A 23,826-nucleotide genomic window follows, 5' to 3' on the forward strand; every position below is an offset into this window, starting at 1 on the left:
CATGCCTGCCAAGTCCGTATGAGGGTTTTTTTTTTTTTCTTGTGTTTGTTTGGTTGTTTTCATAAAGGGAAAATTAAGTTCAGATGGGCTAGCTCTGGAAAATGCAAAAAGGGAACTACACATAGTTCTACAGAGGCTGGTGGGGCAGCGTTCACTCAGATTTCACTTGAACCATCAATTTTCTGTTGATACAGAAGAACAGTGGTATAACCATAAACTGACAGAAAGTGTTGAGACAGAAAACAAGTTTCCACCCTTTCTCCTTTACCCAGCAGAATCTCCACCTCCATGATTATCCATGCACAGTGCATTTAAATGTCTAACTCTATAGCTGTGGACAAGAAATCCACACTTCCTGCCTTTTTTAATTTTGCACAAGGCACGCGCAAACTCTCTCCAAAACTCTATTTGGTAACAATTTATTTAAATGCAGTCTCATGTAGCCAGACTGACAGATACATACAAACTATGTAAACCCTTCAATAAAACCTGATCATGGTAGTAAATCATAGTAAATCAGATCTTACACAAGGCTTGGGTAACATGACAAAACGAAGCCAATGCACGGTTCATAGTTCTAATGTTTAAGAAAATAATGAGCAAGGTCATTGCAGAAACATTCATTAAGGATTCCTGTCTTGCATGATGCCTGAGAACTGTTAAGCTTTGCTGATGATACAATGACACCCTCATTGTGGACAACTGATTGCTCTCATCATAAAATGACATAGTGAACCAGATAACAGTAGCGTGGAGCAGTGGTCAGGGCTCTGAACTCGTAACTGGAAGGCTGTGGGTTCAAGTTCCTGGTGGAGCCCTGTTGCTGCAGCCAGTAGGTACAGTTCCATGTCACTTTGGACAAAGAGATCACATACAGTATAGTTCTTGTTGTTAATGAAGAATTTCTCCAACACTGACTGACTTAAACAGTAAACTTTCTTCTTTCAGAAGCAAAAATCAGACAGCCTTGGAACTTGATTTATTTTTATTTTTTATAATTAGCAGCATTAATGTTTGTGTTGCCAAACCCAGAATGTGGTTTGTGGTAGATTCCTCTGTGATAGCCACAGCCCGGCGATGCCCAGTGTCACACATAAAACAAACTCCAAAGCAGAGCAATGCAGGAATGTATATATAAAAAAGAAAGACGTACCCTTTCTTCAAATCTTGAGACCTTCTCTAGGCAAAAAGATTTAATGCACTAATAGACTAAAGCCACCTGCCTATACGAACATATGGTACCGCTTTTTAAACTAACAAAATGGCTATGCAAAACATATTTTGGAAACTAGCTCATATTTTTTAGATCAACAGCACCATGTATGACACGGCTCCTGACATTGCATGACGAAGCCGTATTGCTACAAGTATCTACTTGGAATGCATCATTGCAATGCAGAAAAAAAAAATGGAGCAGATTTAATCGTTACTTGCTAAACAACCTCTGCAAGAAGCCGAGTGGATTCAAGATGCCCCTTGGCGCTGTTTCAAGACATGAGGATAACACTGGTTTTATTTAAGGGCAAAGCATTCTGAGGAAGAGAACAAAATCCCGTATTGCTTTTAGTTCGGGCAGCACGGCTCAGTGTTCCCTGGAGATATTTCCCAGAGAGGAAGTGTGTCACGAGGGGAGCAGGACATTTGCTTTCCCGACGGTGTGGCACCACAGAGACGTGGCCGTGGGCCTCCGGAGCCGGCGATGTACTGTAGCCGGACACACGACGCAAGCTGTAGAAAGACCCGCGACAGTATGAGATACTGCTTCTTTTAAAGCAGTTTGTCGCGTGCATCTGTAAGGGTTTTGCAATCTGGTGCCCTGTGATCCTCGCTTACACTACTGAGTTCAAGGGTCACCTACTTCTGCGCGATGTCAGGGCCGCTGTCTCGTGCCCTGAATAAGTGTGGGGGCTGAAGACTGCTGTTCAACCTACATCCCCACACTGCTTCCCTATGAGGGGGCACCAGCAGGGTATCCAGGGCCTGTCCAGGGCTGGGCAGCAGGCTGACAGAGGTGCAGGGAAAGGGAGCCAGTGACAGCGCTGGCAGCAGGGAGTTTTTCTCAGCCCTGATTAGAACCAGACCTTGCATCGCAGCCGCCAAGTGTCTCGCAAGCATGCCAGGGCTTGTGGTGAGCTGTGGTTCCCAAGCAGCCAGGCCCCAGAAGGAATTCAAACGTGCCCCTCCCTCATAAAGGGCTCCCAGCACTCCAGGCCTTGTCTCCAGCGAGCGCAGGGGGAAATGCAGCAGAGTGCACCGAGAGCATGGGCACAGCGTGGTGAAGCACAGCTGCCTGTGGCTTCTGCAGAGCAGCCTGGTAAACTGGTAAACAACAGGCACAGCTGGACAGGTGCACGTTACACCCCCCCCCAGAAACGAGCACCCGCAGGCGACAGAGGGCGTTTTTAATTTTTGTTAAACACCCCTGCCCACTTGAGCTAGATCCTGAACCCTGAACGTTTTAGACTCTTCCCCAGGTGGTGCAGGTGCCCAGTGCTCTTTCCCCAGTCATCAGGCCTGGCTAAATCACAGCCTTCACAACCCTCTCGTCCAGTCAGCCGGTTTAACTAGGTTACAAGCAGGCTGTGACACCATCAGGACTGGACTGGGTCAGGGATCCTGTAGGCCTGACACTCAGGGGACTTTCTGAGCAGGTCTGTGAGACTCGGCTGCCCTCGTTCACCTCATTCAGGAATGTGGAACAGAAGTACAGCAATTAGATCTCAACAGGACACAGGGCACCTTTCTGAAGAGGTTTCACCGTCTTTTCGTCCTGTATCTGGACATCACTAATCGGAGACATTGGAAGAGATGCGTTAAAGACGGACATTAGGGCAGTGACCACTAAGCAAGTTGGAGAGCGAACAGAATGAGCTTTGTTTGCAATTTTTTTTTTCTCAACAGCACACCTGCAGCAGAGTATTCATGAAACCGAAGCATGAGGGCAGAGACATACAAGAAAGTCAATTAGCCTGCGATTAAGGGGCTCGTTGGAATGAAAACCACAAGACACAGGGGACTCCAGTACTACAGCATCTATTGTTGCGTGTCTTGATGGTTTCTATTGTACAGCTTACAATAGGTACACTGTAGGAAAGCACAGTGAATTCTTGTCTAAGCCACAGAAAAAGTAAGGATACAGAAATGCCTTGCCAAATTCAACACAGCAAATTTTCATTACAACTCTAGACCAGAGTCACCTCTCACGTCTCAGTGTGCCTGAAACCAAATTTTATCCGGATCCGTGGGGACTCACTGAAGAGCCTGATGAGGGCTGAAAGTGTGTACACTGTTATATAAGGCAAGTGCCTGTGAAGGGTTTCTGGAAGGCCTGTGCTGTTATGATTGCTCTACATACCTGAGCTGAAAGAGCTGCATTTTATGCGAAGTGACTCATGGAAAGAGATGGAAGAAACGTAGACAGTTATATTAGCTGTGGAAGCAGCTGTGTCTGGCTTGATTTGTTCTTCAGATTATTGTACTTTTATTAAACTTGTTTGATTGGTCAGCCCCAGGGAATAAACATTTCTCTCCAAGAGCCTGTCACACACTACGTCTGTTAACAATAGCTTGACAAGACAGCACTTCTTTCAAACTACAAAGTAACACAAATACTAAACTCGGATATTCCTTGAAACATACATGACCTCAAGGGTCTTGGCAAGAACAAGTACATAATAACTTTATATAGAGAAACATGACTGTCATTAGCTTTTTTAAGAGTATAATGTCTTAATCTGGAATACTTTTTACTAATACTTACTAGTAAGATCTGAATGTTTGTTTGACATCTAAATAATTTAAATGAATATTTTATTATGGGTTTCAAAATCAGATAAGCTGTGTAAAATAATCCTATTTTGTTGCTATTCTGTGACACATTAATAGACATTATGAAAGGCATGTGTTGCTTAACTTAATAAACCACTGCCAAGAGATCACTGAGGTGCAACTGTATAAACTATTAATAAAACCAGAAATGTCACAGATTGTTAAAATGCACAGACATGCATTTTAAAGGGAAAAACGTAAAACCTGTAAAATAATTTGATTTGTTTTATTTTATATAATTACACTGACAAAATATGTTACTGCAACAATCAATGTTTTTACTTTTCATTCTTTACTTTAAATGAACTTTTTTCCACAGCATATTTTGTAGTCTAAATAAAACCATCTGGCCCCACTTCAAATTTGACACTTCCACTTTCCCATTTCCCACCGATTCAGGGACAGGAGTGGATAAGTAACTCTGTTCTTTCCTCCCTCAGTTTTTATCAAGTATCTGTGTGAGAAACCTACGCCCACACAGCCTCTTCCACTGACAAATGAGTGAAACAGCAGCTACTGCCACAAATTGCTACAGGAAAGACAAATGCTGCCCCTCTGAGTTTTTCTGCTGGACGTCCATGTGTGTATGAATTTCACACTGGGAGTCAGGAATAAAAAACAAGAAGACATGTGACTCTCCAAAGAATAAGACTGATAACCCAGGAAAGACAGGAAACAGGAAGTGTGACCTTTGACCCCCTGTGAGGCTCCCATTTCAATCTCACATGACCGAAAACTAACAGATCTCAACCTGAACACCCCATCTCTTTTCCTGGATTTACTTTCTCCAGGCCTGGCTATGATCTGCAGTGAAAACACAGGAACAGCAATATGACAAGGCAGATCTGTGCTCTATGCTGGCCACAAAAATGCAAACTCTCGTTTTTTTAAGGCTTTCCTTTGGCAGGCATGAGCTCTCCCTTAGCCCAACTGATTCTCACTGTCTTTCTTCGTATAACCCACTTCCAGGGATGACTGTGAGTCTGCCTTGAATGCCAGGAACATAAAGCACTAATAAAATCCAAAGTATAACTTTTATGTATTTGCAGAACTTGTTCTTAAGGAAAGAACTGTGGCTGGATTACATTTCACTTGTACAAGAGATGTGATTTGGTCAGAGTTAAGATGCTTCCTCTTTTCTTCAAAACCTTTTCAATTGATCCCCTTTTCCCTTTTTTAATGTAGAGCATCCCTTTCATTGTATTCACTGTGTTTTTTTGTGTGAGCCGATTTGTCATTCATTGTCCATTTTCCAAAAGCAGAACAATACAATACAGTATTGCCCTCCTCCACCTCCTCGTAGCTGTATTTTGAAAAACAAAAAAAAATTAAAATAGTAAAAGAAGCAACACTTACATTAAAAAACTGTCAGTTTTTTTAGGATCCTTGCAGCTAGAAAAGCAGCTTTCTCCCACAGCGGGCTGAGCTTAAGAAAAACAACTTGAGCTGCACCTACTGGAGGGGCCATAGTCTGAATTTTCTGTCTCACGCTGTCCAGTCCTGAATGCTGAATGTTCCCCTGCTTGTCCTCTGCATTGCCCCATTGGGGCTGCACTGCTCTTTGCCCTGTGTGTGTTCATGACAAATTGTCATTTCCGTAACTGGATCACTGCAGTATTTTTATAAAGCAGCTGTTTAATAATTATAAGCAGCGCACACAAAGTAACCCCGCAGCTGGCCAGCACAGAGAAAGGGCCTGGGGTGCTGCCCTGATGCTGGCTCTTCATTTCAAAAGGGCTGGGGGGTGCTGAGACAGACCTCAGCTGCAGGGACAGGGGACCCTGTAGAAGTCAGACGGACAAAAGCGATCTGCCCTGCTCTAGGTGACTGACCGGCACCTGAAGGGAAAGAGAAGAGAGATGGACCACACATGGACAACAGGACGGAGGGGATATTGCTGAATTTAAACAACTACTTTTTACTCCATGTGGGTAAGATTCTGTTGCTTGTCTAAGGCTCCCACGTGTCTTATCAGAGGTTCGGAAAGTCTGGGGGAATGAAAGTGCAAAGCTAAGACTGAAAACACCGTGAGCACAGGGCACGGGAACGAAAGACCAATACAGAGAAAGAGAGACAAGGAGACGAGAGGGGTGTCAAGATGCGCTGGGAGAGAGAGCAGTCTGCACTAACTCTTTCATGAAAAACAAACAGCACACCCAAAGGTGCAGAGCGCCAGAACGAACAGCGTGCTCCAACGCTATCTAGCTGTAGATATAATACGGGTTCGAACAGGACTGTGGGACAGACTTTAACACAGGGCAGCACTAGTGAGGGAAACTCAGCCCACATGTTTCCAGATGTTCTCTACTTCCTGAACGAGAGAGGGGCCGCCTGGCGACAGAGCCCCCCCTGCCGTGATAAAGGATAAAGGATCGGTTTAGTGTCGTTTTATACGAGGTGTCAAACTTCATTTCGAGAGCCCCGACGACTGCTTTCCTCTGCCTGTGCTTGAAGAGAGGCTCCCCTGCTGTGAGTTCACTATATTTAAAAGGGCATAATAGACTCCAGCCCCGGCCCCTAGCTGTGTGGATGTGGGGGCCCCTGGCGAAGGGAGGGGGACACACGAAAGAGCAGAAAGAGCACACTTGGGGTTAAACCTACAAATGCCCTTTCCAATGACGGTGTGAGCAATTCAGATGTGATTATTTATGATGTACCTCCATGTGAATTGAATCTGAACTCTACCACGCAATCCGACGGCACATTCCACACATGAATCACTACCAGACTGATTGAATTTTTTTATTACCCTGGTGTGCCTTTGCACGGCTCACATTAAAAAAAAACGCAGAAGAGGATAGATCCCTTTTATCTCCCTCCAGAAGCAAGCATGGGAAATCAGGAAAAGCCGTGCAATTGGGGGAATAAAAGTTTAAGGCTGTAGAAAAGCATTGGAACCAGTGCCAGGCATCCATCACACAGCCGGGAAGGGTATGAGTGTGTGTCCCTGGGTGTCTGTGTGGCTGACAGTGAGTGGGTGGGTGTGGGTGGCTTCACTTATTTAAAGGAATGTGGCAGCCATGGAGAGGACCTCTTATATTCCAGTTACAGCTGAGCTCAGGCTCTCAGTTTAGCTCTGTGTCTGATGGCAGGGCAGCATTGTGTCCTGAACAGCTCTCCGGATCACCCTGCTGGTGCCTAATCTGCATGGAGACCCGGAAAAGCCTTTTTTCTGGGGATGCACCAGGCCCTGTACACTGAACTGCCAAACTGAGCTAAAAATGAAAAGTGGGAGGCCATCAATCCCAGTCCATGGTGTAGGGCTCAGTCTCTGTCCATGCTCAATGAAGTCCAAAGGTTGAGAGTTTAAGTATTTGCAATCCTACTCAGCTGGGGGGACAGAGGACCCCATAGCGATCTGCTCTAGGTGACTGTCTGACCGGCAGGAAGGGAGAGAGAAGAGGTGCCACTGTACATGTTATAGAAAGTTATGACCCCACCTGCCCCTCATGTGTAAATCTTGGACAGTGTTCTTCCCAGGAAAAAGAACAGAGCTTTGTGGCAGCTTTGTGTCTAAGAAGTAGCTCTGTGCAGGCTGTGACCCTGAGAATGACCAGAGGGACAGAGCAGAGCTGTGCCTGACATATTTCAGTTGCTGAGGAGGAGGTTCGGGGGGTTGAGCCCTTGAACAATGTTGCTAGGTTGCTCCACATACAAAGTTACTATTGATAATCTGATGAAATCATACACTCCCTGCTACCCAGAAAGGTCAAGAGAGGAAGCAGCACCTAGGAATTGCATGATCACTCCAGTACACAACCTGATCATTTCCATCTGCAAATACTTTCAACTTAAATATGAACTCCTTTGATTGAAATGATTTGACTTTGAGACAGAAATCTGAACATAATTAAATTGTGTCAAGTATTAGTATCCAGTGAGTACCTTTTCATATCTTTACTAACAGTAAAGACTTTCAGTGCCTGTTGCTTTGAAAACCATTTCTGAATGCCTTTGAGGGGGTTTCTGTTAACCACTCCCAGATTAATACAAAATTTTCTTTTAAAATCTAAAGAATGCATTCAGTAAACACAAAGCAAACAAACTGCTGTTTATGTTCCAAACTTTATTTCTGTTTCTTTCATAGAACACATGAGGGACAAATGTGAACTTGTGCTATTCTGTGTATATTTTCCCATTGGGATGCTAGCAATAACAAGGGAGTTGTAGCCAGCATTTTTCACATTCAAAATGTATTTGACAAATACAGCCTTTTGGAAACAGGAATATTTTCGAGACTGGACACGTAAGAATGAGAAACGACAGCATGAGAGCATTAATGTCATCAATTTCGTTAACGTAGATGAACCTGGTTTTGGGAGAGGAGGTCCTATGCACTGTGGCTCATGCATTGCTGACTTAATTACAGTGTGGTTCTGGCTCTCTGCTGCTCAGGGAAGAAATAATTACTTGAAAGTGGTGAAACCTGTTTGATAATTAGTAGGTTTTCACACACAAAATTCAGCAAAACGACGTCACTCTAAGAGGGTCAGACGGCTTGCGGCTGCTTACTGAGTCACCAAACAAATAAACAAATAAACAGATTATAACAGAATAAAAAAGAATGAATAAACAAAAGGGAAAAACATTACTCCTGCGGTGATTGAGAAAGCAATGGTTGCGTGTTATTAAGCTACTGAGTGAGCTCTCAGAAATCTGGATTTCAGTGAGCTAGAAATAGGGTCATAAGTCAATTATGAGCAGCATCAGTGTTATCACTGTCAATTATACCACCGCACCTTTTTATAGTATGCAGATATCATAAGCCAAAAATCCATTATATAAACGCAACATCCTGATGAATGGATACTCACTTAGGTGCCATCACAAGCTGAGTGCTGACCCCTGTTCCGCTGTTTGCAGAGAGGTGTGAGGATAAAGGTGTTTAAAATCATGATATGGGTCACTTTGGTCAAGGTGTTTGCGCTTTAACTACTGTGTGCTCTAGACCTGAAACACTGAGCTTTAATAAGCCTGAGATGACTTGAGTTCTGAGACGTGTGACACCCAGAGTCACAAGTGGAAAACGGTTAAACTGACAGCTGTGAAATATATAGAAGCTAAAAGCAAGCCAGGCACTGTTCTCAAACTCAATGTTGCACATACAGAACAAAATAATAATAATAATAATAATAATAATAATAATTACTTACACATATATAGCGCTTTTCTGGACACTCCACTCAAAGCGCTTTACAGGTAATGGGGACTCCCCTCCACCACCACCAGTGTGCAGCCCCACCTGGATGAAAATACTGGAGGCATGTCTTTACACAAAGGGTTGTGGGAGTGTGGAACAAGCTACCCAGCCAGATTGCTAAAGCTCATACCCTGGTTTCTTTCATGAAACAGCTTTGTATCAATTAGCTACTAACTGCCCAACGGACTACCAAACCGAACTACCAAATGGCCAAATGGCATCCTCTCATTTGTAACCTTTCTCATGTTCTTAGCATTTTTACATTAAAATCTATTCCTGATTTGCTACAGTCGAAAAGTTTGAGAAATGGTTCTAAGTCATTGCTAATACAAGTTATTTGTAAAAAAAAAGAAAAGTCCAGTCTTGAATACTCTGTGTAAGGTCATTTACATCTGAACACCGCTAAACACACATTACACATGCGTTCTTCAAATCGCGTTCCCCTAGAGAAATACAGACGTGAACAAACCCAAAGCACAGGCTGACAGAAGGACCTGCCATAAGTAACCACAGCCCATAGGCTCTGTTGAGCACAGGCAAAAATTCCTCGCAGGGGTCTGGTTTATTTTCTCCTCTGAATTCCAATACCTGAAGCCATGGAACTTTCCCAGGTCCTGGGATTAATTAGGCTGGGAGCCGGGGAGGAAGCCTGAGGCTGTCTTCCATCAGCAAACAGCTCAACCCAGCCGGTTAGAGCCAGGCGCTGAGGGTTGGGGTCACCCCGCCACACCAAAGAGATACAGGCAGGTGTGTGTGTGTGTGGGGGGGGGGGGTTAGGGGGCTTTAAGGAAGGATGCTCAGATAGCGGCCAGGGGATGGAGGCCGAGGAAAAAGGCTGGAGAGGAGAGGCTGCAGGCTGTGAGAGTGTGACTGTGAGGCAGAGAGAGGCCAAGAGGGAGAGAGTAAGGAGGAGGGGGAGTTTGTGAGGGAGGAAACATCTTGATCCCTGATTTCCAACGAACTTCCAAACTCAGTGGGACCCAGCCCTGACCAGAGTTTGTGAATTTGACACTTGCGAGTAAAGAGCTAAGTGCCCAGTTAGACAAAGAAGTCCATCGACCAATCAGAAGACAGCTGCACTCAACCATCTCCCAATCACAGCGCTGCTCTCTGGGGACTGCCGAGAGCTTCCTCAGTGCCAGTTCTGGCCACAACGGAAGCCTTTTACATTTGTGCATCTTCATATACTACGGCAATGAAAACCGAATACTAGAATCCCATACAACTCTTTTAACAAGCCGCTTACATAGGATACATGGTAATGCTGAGGGATTCTGAATTACATTTTTGTAAAGTTAGTTAATGCACATGCTTCTTCATCCACCCAGAGGCATTAATGGAGGAAATAAATATCTGCGACAAATAAAATCAAGAAATGCATTCACATTCCACTTATTGGAAAGCATTGCACGGTATTTATTACGTATGTTCTCTGCAACCTTGAGCTTCGTGTTGCTGTATCACTTGCAGCAGAGTAGGATTTTCTGAACACTTTAACCTATATTATGTTTCACAAGAGCAGGACCCCAGTGGGATCGTGCTTCACGGCTGACTTCACTGCGCCTGCCCTGTGGTTTTTGGGATAGGCATTGGTCCCTGAAGAGCCAAAGCGTGTTCGCTTAACAAAGGCATCTTTTATCCCAAGTTCCTGCGCCCTTCTGAGTTCCCAGGCTTCGCCGCGGTGGGCTGCTGTCTTCTGCAGTCTGCGTCCCCTTATGCTTATCCCATCCTTCCCCGCGCCTCCCCGTGCTCTTCCAAACTTTCCCACGACCATTCCTCGCCGTCGCCTCCCAGCGACCATGCTTCCCATTTGCCGCCATGACACCATTTTTTTGGAGCCCCTGACTTTTACCCCCGGAGCACCCGACCGCTTGTTTGGACAGAGTCGCCAGAGACAGAGGGAGCCCAGCCACAGGAAGTGCCCTCAAGCCATCACCATGCCGCACAACGTGGAGCAAATCCCCCCTTTTGAACCCCCGGCTGTTCTCCGTCGGACGCAGGAACAGGAAGAGCCACATGTAATTGGGCAAGGTGCTCGGGCTTGCCTGCCACATTGATTACAAGTTGTTTATTTTGAGTTTAAAGGCACATGAAGAAATCTGACCTGCCTGGAAGCATCCTGGGAATATCTGGCGTCAGCCCTGAGCTCAGCCATAGAGTTTGGGGGCAAACACAGCCAGCCAGCTGAAGGGAATCATTATTGATCCAAGACACACTCAGCTATTGAGTTCTAATGAAATCATGACACAGCTTACACTATGGTCACAATCACATTAACCTCCACGCACCACTGGCAGACAAAACACTCAGCTTTGCCACTGGACAATCAGCACAATTCTGATTTCTCAGGACCTGTGTAAGCGCTACTTGTGGTTGTTTTATAGCTCAGCTTTGGTGCCCTTAACTCACACAAAAAGCATGATTCATGCAACAGGCCCTAAAATTTCATTGGTCAAATAAAAAAAAAATCAAACTAGTTTCCTACACATTTATACGAAACAGCTTATTTTAAACTTGGCCCCAGTCGACCATTACGTCAGTCAGTTTAGGCGTGAGAAAGTGTTGTTTAGGAGAAGAAAGCGGGTTTTTGTTTAAAAGCTGTCTCAATAAGTTCACTGTGGCCAATATGGGACATAACATTATTGCAGATTCAAATTGCTCTTTCTGCAAGCCAGTGGGGACCCAAGAGATAAACATGTCATTCCTGAGTTAAATCCTGGCCAAGAGTCAACTGGGGTCCAGGATTTCAACAGCTTGCTCAATTAACAGCAGGCTGTGAGCCGATGCACAGAGAACTATGGTAAAACACTGGGGAAATGGCCATGAAATGCAGCAAAGCACAAAAAAATGAGACGCATTTCTGCAAGAGTACAGCACACCATGAAATAAATCAGCTCAGGCATTATGCTCAACATTGCTGGCGCTGTTGGAGTCTCAGTCCACTGTTGGACTGAGAAAAAAAACATTTTAAGGTGATATATACAAGATGGGATTTGTGCTGAGGCACAGTTGTGTGGCATTCTGGCATGGTGTTGTGGAAGGGCGGTGTGGTGGTTGGATCTGCTGCTTCTCGCGTCCTGTGTTTGAGTGCACCTGTCTGTGTGGAGTCTGCATGTTTCCCTTTCTGGAGTGCATGAGGTCGGTGGGGGTTCAGGAGAAATTCATACTTCGTGGGGGAGGTCTGATCCCATTACTACCAGTACCCACTCCGGGTTTACTGAGAAACAGAACTTAGGAGAGCTCAAAGGACGTAGCGGCCTCCTGTCCTCTTGTGAAATTTCAGAAGTTCTGAACACGGTGTCCTGTTCTTGTACATGGCCAGCCTGCAGCCAGAAATGAAATCAGTGCACGACTTGTCTGGACAATATCTCCTTTCGTCTGGTTTGGCTCTGTTCTGAGGGTCAGTCCACCACCACAGTCTGCAGTATACGTGAAGGGCCCAGTATGGTAAACTGACACTGGTCTTTAGCAGGTTTGTCCTCCTTTGCTTCCACAAGCCTCTGCTTACTCTCTCTGTGGCTCCTGCCTGGTTGAACCAGATCAACGTTCTCCAGGTAGGAGTTAGAGCTCACCATGTTTGTTTACCGCTCAGAAGAATAATGAAAGGCACAGCTGTGGAAGCAAGTTACTCACTGTTCCTCGCATTAAGTTTTTCTACTTTTTTTTTGTTTCCTGTTCTTCTATCCAAACACAACATTTCTGGAATTCCAATAAGGCACACGGGATGTGGATCTTCCCTCCACGATCTCTGTCTCAGCCATTATGAATCGCTGGGGGCCGAGGAGCACGGACACGACACACCCCTTCGTCAGCTTGTTTTTAGTAAAAAGGAAAAAAAAGCCTTTTCTGGTAAAGGTATCATGTCTCTCAGGTTGCCAGAGGAATAGGGTCTGAGCTTTGTGCTACAGGGGTTCTCGGAGGGGAGGCTGTACTCCTTCCAGATGAATACCTAGACTGTCATGCTCCACACAAAGACTGGAGGTCCCCTGGGCAGCTTGCACAAGCCTGGCCTCTGGGCTATAGGGTTACCCCGAGGTAGCAGTCAAAGCCAGGCTTGTACGAGCTGGTTGGGTAAACTGATATTTAAGAACCTTGAAAGGATCCTATCCATCTCACAAGCGTTTAATCCACAGTTCAGAGGAATGCCATTCAGGGAGGGCTTCAGGTTAAACTGATAGCAGCCTTTACTGCATTTCAGTTTCCCGTTTACTGCTGAACAGGTGCTTTTTTTGGGGGAAAAAAAGGGTCTGCTCATGTATTCATTTATATTACTGTGAGCCCCTCTGAGTTAATGACAAGTGCCTGTAGTTAATAGAAAGACCAAGACTGGGACACCTGCACGAGGCACACTGAATAATACAGCACCGTGCACGAGGCCTAATTAAAAATACAGCACCGTGAACAAGGCATAATTTAAAATACAGCACTGTGCACAAGGCATAATTAAAAACACACTGCCACATTTGGGAAACATTGAAGTCCTGTTAACTTTGCCACCCCCCTTTATTCCAAAAAAGGAGGAAAAGATCGGAATGTTACAAAACCAAAAAGAATGTTCATGTTTACTTTACTGAGTCTTCTATTTATATAAGAAGTTTAATAAGTGTATGAATGTACTGTATATAACCTTGTATCCTAATTCACGACAACAGCAGCTCATTTGACTCCTCTCAGTTGGTGCTTTATGTCATTTCAGAAGAGCTGAGGTGTGATATTGGAGCGGGGGGACAGGTGTTGCCTGACCAGTCCCTGCTCTTCCTCCCTGGCCTCCCCCTGGCGGGAGTAGCCCAGAGCTGGTGCCTCTGCCAGCCCGCTGTGCACGGGGCACGACTGCTGTGTGTGGCACGAGGAACCCAAAGCGCCGCTGAGGAGAGATACAGACGCCCCCAGGCAGGCCGGGGTTGAACGTGAAAGCCAAGTAAGAAAAGAGCGTGAATCAGTGGTCCTGGGATTGCCGGGGCCTGTCTGAGCACAGCCCTGTCATAAACCAGTCTCGATGGACGGGACAGATAGAGCCCCGGTTACCTTGGTAACCGCGGGTTCAGATCTCCACTCGAACCCAGGCTGGCCTGATCTCACCTGCTGAACGTGGTTAACGAGCCTCACCCCAGCTGACAGCTCTAACAAAACCGCCATAGCAATAGTAAATAAATCTGTAAATAAACATACAGAAACTGGCAATGAGATGCTGCCAAAATGTTTCATATTTAAGGAGCTGGTGAGATGAGATTATCACGCAGAGTACGTCACTGGATTCTGTACATCCCATCATAAGCTCATCATCAGCATCTTTTTTCTGAATCTGATTAACTTTTTAAATATTGTTATAAATAGAGTACAAGTATTTTTGTCTGAGTTTTTAGCCTTTGGGGGAGCAAACAAAATACAATAACATTTCAAAGCTTTGTTTTTTAGGATTAGGTCAACACGTTATGAATGAGGTGATACAACGAGCCAACCGAGAAGTTTGCAGAAACTCTCAAGGACAACAGAACTGATGGACACAATTTTAGCACTGACACTGTTAATTCCTGAAGAAATGTACTGTATATTAAAAGCTTGTGAAAAATTGAGCAAACTGTTTTTTTTGGCTACAAGCACACTTTGGGCACTAGCAGCTAAATGGTTCCAGATCAAGAAGCCGAGCATATTTGGAACATTAATAATAATATTATTGGTGTTTCACACATCAGGATTTGCAGAATCTTTTCCTGTTTTCTCCAAGATATACCAGTACCGTAACACTCTACACTTCTGCATATTATGTTAGAATTACAGTAAGTTTAATTTTTAATTATGCTGTCAATTAAACAAGGCTATTTGCAGCCAGATTTTTTATATTTTTTAACAAATGTTTACGCAAAAATATTTTGACATAAGAAGAAGATCATCTTATTTATCTTTTAATACAAAATTGTTAAGATAGACCAGCAGTCACACAACTTTCTCGCCTTTGCTGTTTTTGAATTCCCTTATATTTTGGGACTTATCTATTCATAAAATTTATTAATCAAAATACAGCATAGCTTAACAGCAAACAGCTGTGAAGAGGAACTGAAAAACACGATCTCTAATTTATGGAATCTCTCCTCTCTTGGTAAGTAAAGCTTAGAGAAAAGTTAAGACTGTCTTTTGAACTTGTTGGACATTTTTCAACAATTCAGTAAAGAAGACATTAAGGTTTCATTTCTGCCAAAACAAAAGCTCTGTTGAGAATTTTAAAAGGTTTGAAAAAATCTGTTTTTGTGTGATGCCTGAGAAAGAGGTAAGCAACTCTGTTCCTCCTGCCTCACACGCGCTGTGACGTCTGACTCTTTCCCAATCTCTGCGGTCACCCGTCTTCAAAGATGATCTCTCCTCTGTGTAATCCTAATCCCTTTTGGAAAGTAAAACACTACAATCTGGCACAGAAGAGGAGACTGTCACAGCTCGAGCTCAGTATCGCTGTTCGTGAAATTCAAACAGCTCCTCTCTCCCCTCCAAATTAGCAACTAAAAAACTCCTTGTCTGTGGCTGGATTAGGGGAATAATGGTGAGGTTTTAGATTCAGACCCAGACTTCAGCCCAGATACAGACAGTACATGTCTGTATGAGAAAAGCAGGAATAAAAACACCTCTAGCTGCCCCGTTAAGGAAAACATCTGCTCACGAAAACCATAATAAGTGACTTTTTTTTTAATCCCTTTGTTTTTCTTTAAACTGCCGTGCTAAAATACCCGCATCTCTCATGGCTGTGACTCACACTGACATACACTCAGCTGGAGAACGGATTTGCTACACTGCTAGGTTAAAAATAAATGTGCAAAAATGTTGGGCAAGCATATTCCCCCCCGGCTACATAATTCAATGAACAATTTCAGGTAAGTGTATCCCCTTTCGTCCTGCACTGCCACCTGTTTGTTACCCGTCCTGTGTTTTTACCTATTGCAGGGAGTGGCCTACAGTGTAGTGGGCACGCGTAGCTGGGCTCGCCCACCTGGTTAATGTGTTTCAGTTTGTCGATGATCTGGCTGATCACTGGCTCTGGCGCCTTGTTCTTCGCTTCTGTGCCGTGTGCCTGGGTGCGCTTTGCTCCTGCGGACGGGAACCTGGGAGGCAGAGAGAAAGAGGCAGCGTGTGTGAAACCCCACGGCACTGTCCCAGAAACCCCTGGGGCAGGGGCTCACTCCATAGCCAGACCATCCAGTGTGTCACACGTGAGGACTCATGGGTAATTGATTACTGCGGCAATCACGCAATTCAGCATCCTGTAATGGGAAGCCCTCACAGCACTGGTGCTGCCTGTATCGTATAAAGGGAATTTGATTTCAGTTTAGAGAGTCGGTTGTACTGGGGTGTGCCAGTTATACCATGCTTGTCTGCACAAATCAGAGAAGGTCAGAGCAAAAATCGTTTATCCATTTTTAACCATTCTGCAGGCTCACACCATTGACAAGGCATGCAACCAAGGGCATTGCCACATATCAACCCCTGAACTTTTTGAACACTTAACAAGCAGTGCTACTTGTCAATGTTAACTTACAATAAAAAAAAGATGCATTTTTGTGTTATTTTCAACCTGTGTTGTTGGTGTCTTCTGTTCTGCTCTGCTCTGACCCGTCACATTTGCACTTAGTTACATGCGGATTGCATGCTTGTTCTTACAAGACTTTGCGCACTAACACTAATGTTGCAAGAACTGTGTATTATTATGAATATCATATGAATTGTGTGCAAGGACGATGTGAAGTCCATAGGGTGACGTTCTAAACGAAAAACATAAGACAGCAAGCACTGTGACATGTAATAAATGCAATTATTTAACTTCCCTTTATTACTGAGTGAATACGGGGTGGCGAAGAGTAGTGGGTAAGCTGTTGGACCCCTGGCTGGCAGGTTGTGGGTTCAAGTCCCTGCTGCAGACACTGCTGTTGTACCTGGAGTGATGTGCTTGACCCCACTCCAGTCACAGGCTCTCTAGCCCACTTAATGCTACAAAACCCGGTGAGCCGCTGTGGCTCTGGGCTACACTTCACCTTCATACGTGTACCTATTACTGTATAAGCAATCGGCTTGATCTATATCGCCTCACTTTTCAGGCAAATAAACCTCAGTTCGTATAAGGATTCTGCCCACGTGACATGCACAAAGAAGGCCTTGGCCGCAGAGTTTCAGAAAATGCATTTCACAGTATCCATAGTAAATGCTTCTGAAATCAACACACTTAAATGAAGGGGGTGTGTGGTGAAACTGGCTTCACTATTATTATTAATAACATTATTGACAGGTCTGGCCTGCCATACCACCTTTTCAGAGTGGAAGACGCAATCCCCTGAACAGATTCTGAAACGTGCACAGTGGTCACTGCACGACACTGGGCAGCACTGTTCTCAGCTGTGCATTGCAACTGCCCTTCTGTCTCCACACAGTGTTCTTGCAAAGGGTTTTATGAGACAAACCCAAGTATCTTTTTGCAAGGGCGAGTTTTCCAGACATTCCTCTGGGCTCTTAACTCCAACGGCGCCATCTCCTGGTAATAGCGAGTAATTACATGGGCAGATTTTGAAGAACGTGTGTATGCCACAAGATGGCAAAATCATTTTCCAATGCAGCTCAGACCTCCTTGGGCTGCATTGTCTGTCATGCCCTGAGCAACATGCGACACGCCAAATAAAAAGTCTCCGCATAGATTTTTATTCTCAGGAACAACAGCCCCGTGCTGACAGACGCCCAGCTGTGTCCCATCATGGAGAGCAGAACCGTGAGATTTCCGCGCAGTGCGGCGCAGTGACTGAAGGCTGTAATTACAGTAATCCACTGGAATGTTTGTTGATATAACATGGGTATACACTCCTAAAGCTAAAAAAGGGAATGCCAAAAAAAAAAGAATTAAAAAAACAAAAGACAGCTTTGTTTAATGAAGACATTCATCCGGTACATCAGAGAATTTAAATGAAGCAGGGCTTTGCAGCAAACCGCACAAGCAGGCTCACACATGCCGCTCAGGCCTGGTCCATGTGGACCATTCTGGCTACGGAGAGGAGCTCGGCTCCTCTGTAGCTCTCCGTGGCTATCTGGGATAGTATCCTGCAGGGCGTCCCATACTCTCAAGCACAGCTGTCAGAGGTGACATCAGGGACATCAGAGTCCTTATCAAGTCCTGACAGGGGGGCAAAGTTTCGGCCCTGGAAAGCTTAGACTGCTTTAACTGGGTCCGAGAGCATCACTTTAAAACAGGTTACCAAGACAGAGGGCTGGAGTTTCTTTTTTAATAATATGTCATGAAGCTTTTGGAGTTGCATATTAAAAGGAGCTGGAAAGATATATGTGTTTCTAACTTGGCAAAGTCCCTGATTTACAGCCCGTTCCTACAGCGCAGTGAAAACCAATAATGCAGGACTCGACTTTCTGCCTTTACCCAGGAGTTTGCCAAGGACTAATTTGGGTTGATATTAAACACGATTACGTTTAAATCATATTAGTAGGTGGTTTTGGGATTCAATCATCCAAGCAAAGCAAGCCTGGTTATGAAATATCCCTGGCGCTATTTTTAGACTGGAAGTCTAACAGAAAGCAAAAAAAAAGACGGGACTGGAATTTCCAGATTGAATCAGCTCCAGCCGTTCGAGCGTGTCCCATGCTTTCCTCCAGCTCCTAATCAGAGAAACAGCAAAGCAGCAACAAAACAAACTGGTAAAAAAAAAGAGATTTAAAAGCTTTTAATCATCGGAGAAGTGAATTGCTACAACGGCAGAAAACCTGACGAGGAAGTAGCTTGCATGTTATTATAATTAAGTTATTAATTTTTTCAGTTTTTCATGACAGCGAGCTCAGTGACATGCTGCCACAGTGTGCATCATAAGACTGTCTTAAGCTCCTCTGGGTTATTCAAGTTTGCCAGAGCCCCCAGGGCACATTCAGGACTCCTGTATCCTTAATTGCCTCCAATTAAATTTTAATTTTTCTTGATACAAACATCCATAATGAGCACAAATGAGGCACGCCTGTAATGCCCTCTTTGACTTACAGACATGCAATGAAAACACCAGCTGTGAGTCTTGTTATTATTCAAATCAGGTGAGCGGGGAGCTAATTTTGAAAATCAGCTTCCTGCTGGTATTTTTTACTTGATCTGATTAAACGTAATAATTACGAACGAAGTTCGACTGCAGTTTTTTATGCATTAAATTGGTCATTAAAGCCAATTTGGAATGGTTCGTCTTCAAGGGAAGAGCGCTGCCATCAAGCACTTCCGCTGTTTGTTTTGTTTTTCAATTTGCATTAATAATACTGTACATATAAGCCACCATCCAGCAATACGTAATGCGGGGATATGGAGATTCTGTTTTTAAAACTCCTAGCAAAATTCAGCCGCTCTCCCCAAAGATCCGAGACCGAGGAGGAAATGGGTGTGCTGCAACCTGCCTCTGACGGAAGAATCTATCCCAAAACCAGGAACCCAGGTCGCTCTGAAGGCGGAGTAACTGTTAGGGCCCGAGAGGCGTTCCTGGGAGTGGACGCCTCCTTCCCTGAAAGTCATTTCCAGCTTAACTTGCACAGCCTGAGCCGGTCTAAGCCTGTGCACGACGGACGGGTTTGCAGGACAGCAGACCCCAGGGTGCCTCCACGCTGCACCAGGCGAACTGCGCAGGACGCCACAGGCACCCTGCTGCTGCAGACCTGCTAGACACTGCAGTTTGTGGTGTTTTCTATGGCTGGAAATCACAGTAAGATATAACTGGAGGTGGGAGGAGACTGAGACCAGTTTTACACTGGCTTACAAACAACAGTCACACCAGCACAGAAAAGCCAGGACATGGACAGCTAATTGTGACCATTGCAGAAAGATATCCTCTTTCACCCGTTCGATTTTTAATTACTTTTTTCCACTACTGTAATCAACCGAAGCCTTGCGGGTCTCTTGCAGAGTAACCACTGCTATGGGGAGGATTTTTCGGGGTGGAGGAAAATTGCTCTCAGTGGTCAGTGACACCCTGACCCCCTCAATTCCAGGGACAGAGAAAGACATATTTGTGGAGAGCAAGGGAGACAGAGACAGGGAGAAGGAGAGAGTGAGACAGACAGGGAGAAGGAGAGAGTGAGACAGAGACAGGAAGAGAGAGAGAGGGAGATAGAGACGGGGTGAGAGAGGTGTAGACAGAGACAGGGAGAGAGAGAATGAGATAGAGACAGGGTGAAAGAGAGGGAGATATAGACAGGGTGAGAGAGGTGTAGACAGAGACAGGGAGAGAGAGAGAGTGAGACAGAGAGAGTGACAGAGGGAGGGGCTGTGAAAGACACTGAGGCAGAACAAAGTGGACAGTAAAAGGGAAAAGAAACATGCATGACGAATAATGGCAGAAGGAAAAATGAGACACAATAGAGGTTAAGTGAGGGAACAAGCATGAAAAACAGAACGAAAAGGCAAGAGTCTGAGACCAGAAAGTTAAGGTACAAAGCAACTGAGAAACATGGGCTGGGAGAGGAGGGAACAGGGCACTGGGTGGAGGATAAGAGAAGTGTGAGCTGGGCGCCTCTCATGATTGACGCAGTGCCCGTCCAGCCCCTCTCTCCTCCAGATTCAGCTCTGCGACCACCTCAGCGCACCACTGTCACCTGTCATCAAGGAGACGGAGGCCTCCGAAGAAAGGTGAAGTCGTAAAAGCACACCTGTCCGGCAGACATCAACCAGCAGGCAGAGTGAGGGAGTGAGCAGACGACACCTGGCTGAGCCACGTCCCCAGGAGGTCAGAGGGCAACTGTGTCACGCGTCGGAGCTAACCTACACTCACAGCACCGCTCTCGGAAAAACTCAGAAACGTTTCCTGAATCCCCCCCGTGTTGCCTGCCTGGCCGGCTGCCCGCTGTGAACCAGAGCAACAGCTCCTGAAAGAAATCATGGAGCGCCGCAATTCAGCCGGGCTTCCCTCAGAGAGGGTCTCCAGCGCAGGGACAGCAGACAGTGCTGTCAGCCAGCCTGGGCTGTGGGAGTCAGTCACAGGAACAGAAGTCTGGCAGGCAGCACCCAGGACAGCCGCCAGCTCTGTGGGTGCTGACACCCACTCCCGCCGCATTTCTCGCCTCCCTTATTTTAAAAAGAAAAATATACATGTACGCAAATATATACGAATTTACAGATGACAAATAATTTCAATTCTTAATTTTTTTTCCTTTGATGCAAGAATTTTACACCCACTTATCTCCCCCCAAAAATGAACTAAAAAGGTAAAAGATTAGTTTAGTTGGCCCTTTCCAGTCCCCCTGTTACGTTTTCGTTTAAAAAAAGGTGACTTCTAGAAACATTTTGCTTTGGATCTGACATTTTGACAATCACAGTTTATTTGGGTAACCAAATATACTGTAAAACACTTTTTCCCTGTCGATTGCTCTTAAAGCATGCCCCTCGTCTGTTTTTGTCTTGCGAACACCAACACTGAAGTACAATGTCCTTCCACCAGGGGGAGACACGTTAGCGTGATCTTTGCATTGCGTCCAGAGGCGGCCAGCAGTTCTCCTCGACTCCTTCGCAGTTCAAAAGAGACGCTCAAGAGGGGGACACGAAATTAAGAGGGCGCAGTAAAAGCCAATTAGGGAAGATTTTTTCTAACTACGAAACCGAGGGCGTTTACTCAACGAAGAAAACCCTCCCGAAAAGGAGAACTCCACAGTTGATCTCATTAAAATCTCAGCACCTCTGCGGATTTTTAGTGTTCGCGGCGTCTCGCCTGACATTGAGAGCTATCCGCCCCGACTGGAGCAATCTCCCTTCGCTAATTAACCCCCCAGGGTACCTCTGCACCCGGGGGGTAAATTATTACACTTCCTGACTACATACACATTTCACCTTGCGGCTCGGGGCTCCGCACAAAAAGGAATGAGTGCGAGGTAAAATATTACAGGCTCCAAATGGAGTTAACTCCGGGTAGGTGACGCCGAACGGATCCGAGCGGAGAGCGCAATTAACTGAGGGTAAGAAGCCGCAGTTCCAGTCATTAATTATTTCAGTCCCCATAAAATATTCAGCTCCGCTGAAAGCAAAAGCAGACATCTCCTTGTTTTTTCATCATTTTTTTTAGGAAAGATTATCGTTATTAATTGGGATGTTGAGAGGGGGTGATTCATTCCGGTTTTTTTTCCCCGGCAGATCCCAGAATCCCCCCCCCCGCCGTTATTTTCTGTCCCCGCTGAGTTCAGCTTTTCTGCCCGTTCACTGGCTTGAGATTTTGTTTCGGCTTCAGACTCGGCGGCGATCTTGCACCCGAAAAGCTGGGGGGAGAAATGTTAGGAGGTGCGGCGCTCTCGTTATAACATCACTTTATTATCCCTTTACAATTTCTTGCAGTAGGAATTTGTCTTTTTGCAGACCCCAGCTTGCTCTCCATGAGACACACAGATACAGAGAGAGCCTGGGGTCAGAGGGCAGGGTCAGCCATTGTACAGCACCCCTGGAGCAGTTGGGGGTTAAGGGCCTTGCTCAGGGGCCCAACAAAGTAGGATTCCTCTGCCGGCTGCGGGATTTGAACCGGCAACCTCCCAGCCACAGCTGCAGATCCTGAGCCACAGAGCCACCACTCAGGCCAGACCGAGGGCTCGGGTTTCCGCAGTACAACCCCCAGCTGCGTAACTGGGACCTAATCGAAGGTGCTTCGGTTAACAGCGTCAACCAAATAAATCAGTCATGACCTCTCTGTGCGGGACTTTCACTATTAAAACTGGGGTGGATGATATTCGGTCTAAATCTGCGATCTGCACTTCCTCACGTCTGCAGCAGAACCGTGTAATTCAGGTCCCTCACACCCAAAGAAAGCTCCACAGCCGAAACGTTGTGTTTCTTTTCTTCTCTTTTCAGCAGGGAATAAACCTTTACTTGTTCCCCTACAGAGAGGTTCGATTCTGCTTCACCTCCCACTCAAGGCGGACAGTCGGACCTTAATGGCTGTGACTGCGCTTTAGCTTATGGACAGCTATATCAGACATCCTTTCAGATCTCGGATATGAGGTCAACTTTCTGGTTTGTTTGGGGGAAAGAAATAAAATCTATAGTGTCCTCCCACCTGCTAAAGACATGCTGGCTGTGTTAACTGGTGTCTCTAACTTGCCCCCCCCCCCGCCGTGTGTACGCCCTGTGATATAACCTCTCCCCACCCAGTATGTAGTACCGCCTTTGACCTGTTCTTGCACTATAATCAACCCTCACAACCAGGAAAAAAGCTGGCTTAAGCTATCGTAAGGAAACGCCAGTTTCAGCTTTTCAGTGTCGGCAGCGCGTCTGTGAAAGGGCCTGACCTCTCGGCAATTTCCTTCCCATTCCAGCAGAGGGAGTCGTTGAGCACGGCGGACTCCCGGCTGCACAGCGCCTCCGGCAGGTTGCTATAGAAACTGCTGAACCCGCGCAGGCTGGCGATGAACTCCCTGCGCAAAACGAGAGGAGAGTCACCGTCAGGACGAAAACACGGCAGGCAGAGGCAGGGCGGGGGGGGGGTGGATGAGGCATGAGCCCATGAACACATGAAGGCACTGAAATGGGAGCACACCATCACACACACCCGACAGTGACTCACAGGACCCTCCCACAGTTCACAAACAGCCGCTCGATCACTCTCCTGCGGCAGCGTATTAAAAAGACCAAGCACCTCGCATTCTTCCAAAAGGACGCTCGTCAATGCGCAAATGATTCAGCATCTCTCTGCGAGCATGAAACACTATCAAATGGAGATAACAGGGCCATGACTGATCAGCTCTCTCATTTACGTCAGATTTATACGGACAGGCAAATGGCCATTAGTAACTCTTGCAGTAAAATATTGAGTAGTGTGGGC

The 23,826-nt window shown here is 45.7% G+C and overlaps 1 protein-coding gene across 1 annotated transcript in view; it reads right to left on the reverse strand.

Moving 5' to 3' along the window:
• gpc3 (glypican 3) overlaps positions 1-23,826 on the reverse strand; it is a 113,434-nt gene that overhangs the window by 23,719 nt on the left and 65,889 nt on the right. The window contains exons 5-6 of the mRNA XM_088925087.1: positions 23,294-23,419; positions 16,005-16,116 (exon numbers count right to left, since the gene is read on the reverse strand). Of these exons, the coding sequence (XP_088781213.1) occupies positions 16,005-16,116; positions 23,294-23,419 (238 nt within the window). The remainder of the gene's footprint in view (positions 1-16,004; positions 16,117-23,293; positions 23,420-23,826) is intronic.

Source organism: Atractosteus spatula, chromosome 9 (assembly GCF_055471065.1).
Source record: "Atractosteus spatula isolate fAtrSpa1 chromosome 9, fAtrSpa1.hap1, whole genome shotgun sequence".
NCBI classification, from domain to species: Eukaryota; Metazoa; Chordata; class Actinopteri; order Semionotiformes; family Lepisosteidae; genus Atractosteus; species Atractosteus spatula.